This window comes from Bison bison, unplaced genomic scaffold, assembly GCF_000754665.1.
Source record: "Bison bison bison isolate TAMUID 2011002044 unplaced genomic scaffold, Bison_UMD1.0 scf7180017864471, whole genome shotgun sequence".
Lineage (NCBI taxonomy): Eukaryota > Metazoa > Chordata > Mammalia > Artiodactyla > Bovidae > Bison > Bison bison.
The window spans coordinates 3,755,133-3,763,061 of NW_011495032.1; the positions used below are offsets into that span (position 1 = coordinate 3,755,133).

Consider the following 7,929-nt stretch of genomic DNA (forward strand, 5'->3'; position numbering starts at 1 on the left):
CCTCCCCACAGCCCCACCCCCACCACACTACACTCTAGGCAAGCTTCTGCGTGGGCCTTCACACTGGCAGTTCCCTCTGCCTGGAACCCTCATCTCTCAAGTCTTAACTCTAGTATCACTTTCTCAGTGAAGCCTACACCAACTTAAACCACAACTGCCTGCCATCCTACGTCTCTCCTCATACCCTTTCCTGGGTTTAGTTTTTTTCATAGCACATATGTCTACACACATGGTACTTATTTATTAGATTAGTTTTTGTCTGTCTCCTCCAATAGACTCTAAGCTCCATGAGGATAGCACATTTTTCATTAATGCATCCAGAACATTATGAATATAAGGGTTCAATAAATCCACCATTATGGTCCAGAAAATTACCATTCTTTTTCTGACCCCATCACAAATCTTAATTCTTATTGCAAACACTGTTAATAGATTTACTTTTAGAATTTACCTGTAGATAAAGCATGGACAACTTAACTGGTACTATAGAACAGACTATAAACAGGAGAAACTATATTAATGGGTCAAGAAATAGAAACTTAAATAGAGCAAAATTATGCAAGCAATCATAGAAAAGAAAGACAATAATTAAAAGAGTGGAAGTTGGAAGACAAAGGGGATGTAGTGAGTGGTACAGGTGAGCCAACTTCTTCCTCTCATTGGACTTGAAACAGTGTATACAAAGGTGGAGACATATTAGTGACCACAATGAAGAATCTAAAACCTAGACAGTCAAAGATAACTCTTTCCAGGGAATAAAACTAGGGTGTAAAATGGGAAAGGGAAGAGACATCCACTGCATGTTTTGCTCCCTTTGGTAGTATCTGAATGTTTCTTGTACCTTCACGTATGTAACACCTCAATAAAAATAAAAGAACAAGAATACACTCCCCTGCTGAGTTGAACTGGATCATCGGGAGCAGAGCCACACACCTGGACTCCACTGCAACCCCCCAAATGAACTTTTCTCTGTGGGTGGCTGGACATGATGCCATAGCCCGCACACACAGGTGTCAGGATGCAGCACCCACTATTCATGGCTGGGCACTGATAGCAGTATTACTGTGTCAAACAGCATGAACTCCTTAACAAGGAGCCAAGAATGCCTTTTGGTCTTAGTGTTAAGGATTTTGGTGATTCCCAGGGACTAGTTTTTCTTCTACTATATGGAAAGTATAAATTGGATAATTTATTTTTTCTTCTTTTCATGTTTTTTCCTTCTTTTCAGCCAAATCTGTGTCCCATCCTTAGGAAAACAGGGCCTTCTGGCTCCTCACAGTTGTGTTCTTTACCCTCAATTCTGCCTTTCCTTCCCTTTTTTACCCTTTTTGCTTTGCTTAACTTTTCCACTATTATTGCTCCCCATGCATGCTCATAAACCATCTTTAATCCATTTACGGGAGGACAAGGCTTCAGAAAAATGAGTAAGTAAATCACAGAATCCTATAGATCTGAGATCACAAACCCTCTTTCTATACATAAAGGAAGGCTTGCCCAAGGTCACACAGCTGTCCACTGGCAGGGCTGGGCAGAACTGGCATCCCAATGATCTCACGAAATCATCAAGTCCCTGGTAAGCTACAGAAGATCAGCCAGGGCACCCTTCCAGGATGTCATTGGCAAGGACACAGGCAAAGTGAGGCTCTGCCTTATGCAGAGGCAACAGGGCAGGAAAGATTCCCCTCCCTTCAACTATCCAACTTCCATCCAAATTCAATGCCTTTGGAAGGAGATATTCAAGCAATCAACAGAAATTCTGATCAACAAAAAACACCAGAAATAGCCTATTAACATCATAATAATATTAGATGACTCTCATGTGTTAGCTGTGTGACCTTGGCTTCTTTTAGTCCATGAGTGAAGCATCTGACACAACCTTTGGCACACAGCAAATGCTCAAGATTTAGCTCCTTTCTCACTGTTGAGGCTCATCCATGGAAAGCCCAATAACTTACATTTTCTGACCTATTGTAGAGTTCTCCTGAAAGAGTAAATCAACATCCACATCAAAGTTGCAAGTGGTGATGCACCAGGTCATTCCTCCCACCACCTGTAAGACATAAAAAAAATACCTATTTTCTCTTCCTAGTTTGGGAAGAAGGGAAGAAGTGCAAGGCAGATAAAATAGAAACAGTTTTTATATACAAAATTGTGTATCCTCAGAGAGAGACAATATGTGTCCTGGCTCCATCCATTGCAACTCATCTAAACTGCTGCTGCTGCTAAGTCGCTTCAGTTGTGTCCGACTCTGTGCGATTCCAGAGATGGCAGCCCACCAGGCTCCCGAGTCCCTGGGATTCTCCAGGCAAGAACACTGGAGTGAGTTGCCATTTCCTTCTCCAGTGCAGGAAAGTGAAAAGTGAAAGTGAAGTTACTCAGTCGTGTCCTACTTTTAGCGACGCCATAGACTGCAGCCCACCAGGCTCCTCCGTCCATGGGATTTTCCAGGCAAGAGTACTGGAGTGGGTTGCCATTGCCTTCTCCCATCTAAACACCACTGCTGAATAAAGCTTTCTGCCAGGACAGGAACAGTCTGGATCCACACTGTTTAGTATGGTGCTGCCAGCCACACATGGTTATTGAGCACTTGAAACATGTGGCTAGAAGACTGAGAAGCTGCCTTCTAAGATTAAATGGATGTATGATGCATAGATTCTCTTTATACCAATGGGGACAGACATTAACTCTCAGCTGAGAGAAGCCTCAATCCAGTTACAGTCAAGTGCAAGACAGCAGAAGTGTTACGAGTTTTATGGACCAGATATGTGGGTAGCAAGGGGCACATTCTGTGGCTTATTACTCAATTTCCATACATCCCATTTTTTTCCTACCTAAAGGAGATGAGAATCTGTACTCTATTTTGTCATGGGACTTCTCTGAGATGCAAATGAGACCAAAGCTAAAAATCCATTTGAAACAAAACCTTTATAGACACAGCTTGATCTTAGAAAAGATCAACAATGAATCTTATCCCTGGCTATACTGTGGACTCATGCGAGATGCTTAATAAAATACAGATTCCAGTCCCAAGCCCACACCTAACAAACCAGAATTTCAAAGGCTGAGACCTAAACATCCGTATTACAAAAGAACCTGTTACATGCAGACAGGGCTTTGGCCCACGGGGGAACTCAATGCTTCCTTCTACCAGGAAGTTTGCCTGGCATGTCCTGGTTGATCTGGATGCTTCACTTCTGTGCATAGTTCATTGTGGCACTTAATGAATTGTGCCATTTATTCTACATGCGTTGGTTTACTGTCTCTCTTCCCTGCTCTTCATAAGTCAGGCCCTTTGAGTACAAGGTCTTTGTTCTTATCCTTGTGCTCTCAACCCTACTACTATTCCTTATGTGTAAGAACTGTTCAAGGTTCTGCCGAATTAAATGACTTCATCCAACAGCGACTTCTTCCTTCTCCAAACCTAGCATTCAGAGCCCAGAGAATACCTGGCAACTATCTGTGAGCATCCCAACTTGGGATGAAAGTGAAAGTTAAAGTTGCTCAGTTGTGTCCAACTCTTGGTGACCCCATGGACTGTACAGTCCATGGAATTCTCCAGGCCAGAATACTGGAGTGGGCAGCCATTCCCTTCTCCAGGCGATATCCCAACCCAGGGATTTCCCAGGTCTCCCGAATTGTAGGCAGACTCTTTATCAGCTTTATCAACTTGGGATAGCTCCCTATTAACTTAAATTACTTTATCTTACAAGCTTTATTTTCCCACCCAAACTTTAAGCTCCTTGAAAGGAGAAACTATTGATTTTGCTTATTTGTATTTCTCAATCTTCGTGCACAAAATGACCTGAAGGTGTATTTTACTGATACATGATTATTTTAATAGGAAACAAAAACTTCCATAATGAATCTGAATCCTGGAGAAATGCAACATGGATAGAGAGAAAGAAAAATACAATCTCTTCTTCCTTTCCATGGTAAACCATGCCATCCTAACAAAAAAATACCCTACTGCCATGGTAAACCATGACATCCTCACAAAGACTAGCCTAATGGTTAGAAAGATTTCCTCTTACCTTGTCAAAAGGTGATAAGCCTTTAATTCTTGCCCTGAAATACCCAGCTGCAACCAAGAGCTCCAGAATTTCAGTCAACTTGACATTCTGCTCTTCATCTTCTCTTGTTTCTACCTAAAACGAAAGCAAAAGGCTGGTAAAAGCTACCTTGAATAAAGGAACACCAGGTATATTCCCTGATACCACAGACTCACTGCCAGGGAGCATATGATATTGGCAATTATCACTGTGTTCATGCAGTAACGTGGAGACACAGTGCTGCCAAAGTCACACAGAACAAGGTCCCCGCTCAACAAGCTGTTAATCATCATAGATGGGGGAGAAGACATGCACAGGTGTATCGACTGCTCAGCAGCTGCTGAAGGAATCCAGGGAAAGGAAGACTTCAGCACATTTACCACCCTGTTCTCTAACATGTGTCTTATATAGCAGCTTCTCAACTGGATTATAAACTCCTTTCAGATGGAACAGGTGGTGTGTTTTGTTTGAACTTTACACTCATCTTGGTTCTAGAAGTTACTGACAAGAGGGGCAAGAACAAAGAATTCAATCATGTGGCCCCCTCTGCACTTTGATCTCTACAGCAAATACAAGGAAGGCTTTCAACACAGACATATTACAGGGTTATTACTACCATGTAACAGGGCTGCCTTAAAAATAATATTTACTTGATACATTTAAATAGGATTTGATTTAAACAGTCTTTATTTGTATCCTACCTTCACTCCAGGCTGTTAACTCCAAGTTCAATATATCTAAATACACTAGTACTTTTGCCTCCATACATTTTACTGAACTGTGCCTTTCCTGTCTTCCATTATTGCAGACAATAAACAACTCCTCTCTACAGAAAACAATGTCAAAATACCCTGGTTCATAGCCTCATATCCACCTCTGACTGTTCCTTTAGCCAACAGTGCCTGATAAATCTTCCTTAATTATGCAACTCACATTTGTCCTATCTTCCATTTGCATGTCATGCCAGGACAATGGCAACTGCCTCTCAATCTTTCTTCCCTAATAGTCTATCCTGCTCATTCCTTCCTAGATCACAGCTTTCCCATCACCCCTCTTTAGTTTAGCATCCGGCCCTCATCGTTAAGGCATCACTCATTGTCTACCAGCTAAGTTCCAAATGTCTTGGTTTTGCATTCAGATCTTGGGTTGTAAACTATCTTTTCAGCTCCATCCTTTACCTCCCACCAAAACAATCCAGACACAGCTGTGGCCAACCTAAACAAGCCCTGCTCATTCTCATTCCTTCACCGCTCTTCTGATATTCTCCAACCACCCAGATACCGCCTTCAAACTCCAGCTCCTATTTAATGTCATCTCTGCAGCTTAAAATGGTCATTCCTTTCCATTTCTATTTTATTTATAGTCTGTCATTCATACAATTACTAACCTCTTCTGAGTGGCATGCCTGTCTTTCCAAATAGACTATTAGCTGGTTGGGTGGGGGGGCGGTGGCATATATTCCATCTATTAGCCACGCATCTTTATCTCTCTGTTCTGAACAGCGTTAGGCTCCAAGAACACACTTATTAAATATGGAATGACATGCTTACCATCAATCACATAAGTTCCATGACCTAAGCCAGTCATGTATTAACAACATGTTTTCATAGTCATGACACTGATAATGTAAAGTCAAGTTTATTTTAAAGTACAAACTTTCAGGCGAAGGAGCACACATGTTAACACACAGTTGAACATGGAATTATTAAAGAGACTGTTTATCTCCTGCAACAGGCGGTGATGGAGGCGAAAGCCTTGTGACACTGCTCATTTTACTTCCCTCTCAAATGACGCTGGTCCAGGCTAGCAAAGATTCTGAAGATTAGCATTCACTAATTCCTAGCAGATATGCAAAAATAAATATTAATTATTCACACCTTCTCTTCCTTGCAAAAGGTCTGTGATGGTTGAGAACCATCTACAAGTAGAGAGATTCAAATAAGAGAAAATAAAGAACAGTTATGGTTCACAAAAATAGAACAGAAAAGGAAAATGGGATAATATAAGTATTTTCTTAAAATTCCTGGGATATAAAAAAGGAATCCTTCATTTGTTCAATCACGTATCATGAAGACACTTCCAAGAAGAGGACAATACATCAGGACAACCCGGGAGGGTCCTCCCTGTCGCACCTTGTACCTAATGGGCACCCACTGCCCACACCTTAGCGAGCGTACAGCCCACACTTCCCATCTACCCACCCCAGAATGGAGAAGTGTACTTCTGCAATGTACCTTGTGAAGTAATTTTCTTGCACAAGACAATGAATGGGGAATGTTAATAAGACACCAAATCCACTTCATAGGTTAACATTAAAACAAAATGCAAAAGGGTCACTAGCTAATATGCAGTGAATGAAAGAATACTCTAGCTTGAAGTCATAAACATCACCAGGCTGGGTAACACATCCAACTCTTAAAACTAAAATTCGAATAAAAAGGAATGCTGTAAGCTCTTAAACTAGGAACACTAAACTGTCAGTTGTCTCGGACGATAGTTCATGTAAGCTGGAAGGCAGGGCCATGTCTAGCTATCTCTCTTTCCTTCACATACATACAAGCTTTTACAAAGTTAAATTTAATGAAATAACCGGACTAGTGATAGCTTAATGACACATACCATTCATATTCATACATACTAGTCTTTGAACTAAGTGAATCCTGTTTGCCTAACTGTCAGGAACTTGGAAAAGTGACAAATTAGACCGAGTCTCCTGACAGTGAAGGGTTAAACAAAGGACAAAGGAGGTGCAAGTTGTTGTTGTTGTTGTTTCTAGAAAGACCCTACTGGTGGTACACTGGGGCAAAGAATTAAAGGGATTTAAATTAGAACCTGGGAGATGAGAAACAGTCCACAGCAAAGTGCCAGGCAAAAAACCTGATGAGAGCCTAGAATTTAAAAAGGCAAAAAAGAAATATAAAATCAAATCACAGAACAGATTCTAGTCTTCACAAACCCTGGTCCATCAAAGCAACTCGCATGTCAAGTGTTACCTAACAGAAGGGTTCTGACATTACCCTTGCTAGGTTTTCTGAAGATGATGAAATGGATTTGCATTCTGGGAGCAAACACTGACAGATTAATTCTGTTCTGCAATCACTACATCTCCAGCTTTTATGCACAGAACAGTGATCCCTCAATAAATGGTACTAGTGGGATTTAAGAACTAAGGATTTGGGGAGGAAGGCAAAGAAGCAAGACTGGCCCCAGGCAGTTAAGTGTGAAGGGACCACGCACCATGTCAAGGAATCAGTCCTTCTGACAAATACCTGCTTCAGAACCTTAGGAAGGGGACAGAGGCGCAGCATGGACTCCATTTCTTTCAAGAATCTAGTAAACTAGACTAGCTTTTGAGTAAATCAACTGGAAGAGAGCACAGATGCAAAACGTCTAGCTAAGTAATATTTGCGCCAAAAGGAAATGCACTTTTCCTCTCCTCCCAGATAATGTGTGTATAAATCCAGAAACCGCTGATCACCCCGTCCCTCGGGATCGACTGAGTGCTTAATAACAAACACCTCTGGAAGGAGAGGCAGCCTCTCTACCTTCTGGAAAAGCAGCGACGTTTCCGCCCGGCCACTCCGCACGGACGGAGAGCGCGTCTCCACCGCGGACACCGCGGTGCGCTGACCCGGCCGGACACGACCTGGAGCGCGCCCTGCTCCCAAACTTCCTCCAGCCAGCCTGGCCCGGCGTGGGGACAAACGCAGGGAGGCAATCCCCCCCGACACTACGGCGGGGGTGCCGGCCGCCAGGACCCCGTGGGCCCGGGAGGCGGCGATAGGCGCCACAAGGTCACCGCCCTTTGCACAACCCGAGCCCGGACCGTCCCAGCGCGCGTCTCGTGACTACTGGACGCAGGAGCCTCGGTCCTCGGGGC

At 42.8% G+C, this 7,929-nt stretch overlaps 1 protein-coding gene across 2 annotated transcripts in view; it reads right to left on the bottom strand.

The window, feature by feature from the left end:
* The window catches only part of CCDC93 (coiled-coil domain containing 93), a 103,727-nt gene that overhangs the window by 95,245 nt on the left and 553 nt on the right, over positions 1 to 7,929 (bottom strand). For both annotated transcript variants that reach the window (XM_010860777.1, XM_010860778.1), the window contains exons 2-3: positions 4,032 to 4,145; positions 1,956 to 2,050 (exon numbers count right to left, since the gene is read on the bottom strand). In XM_010860777.1, the coding sequence (XP_010859079.1) occupies positions 1,956 to 2,050; positions 4,032 to 4,145 (209 nt within the window). The remainder of the gene's footprint in view (positions 1 to 1,955; positions 2,051 to 4,031; positions 4,146 to 7,929) is intronic.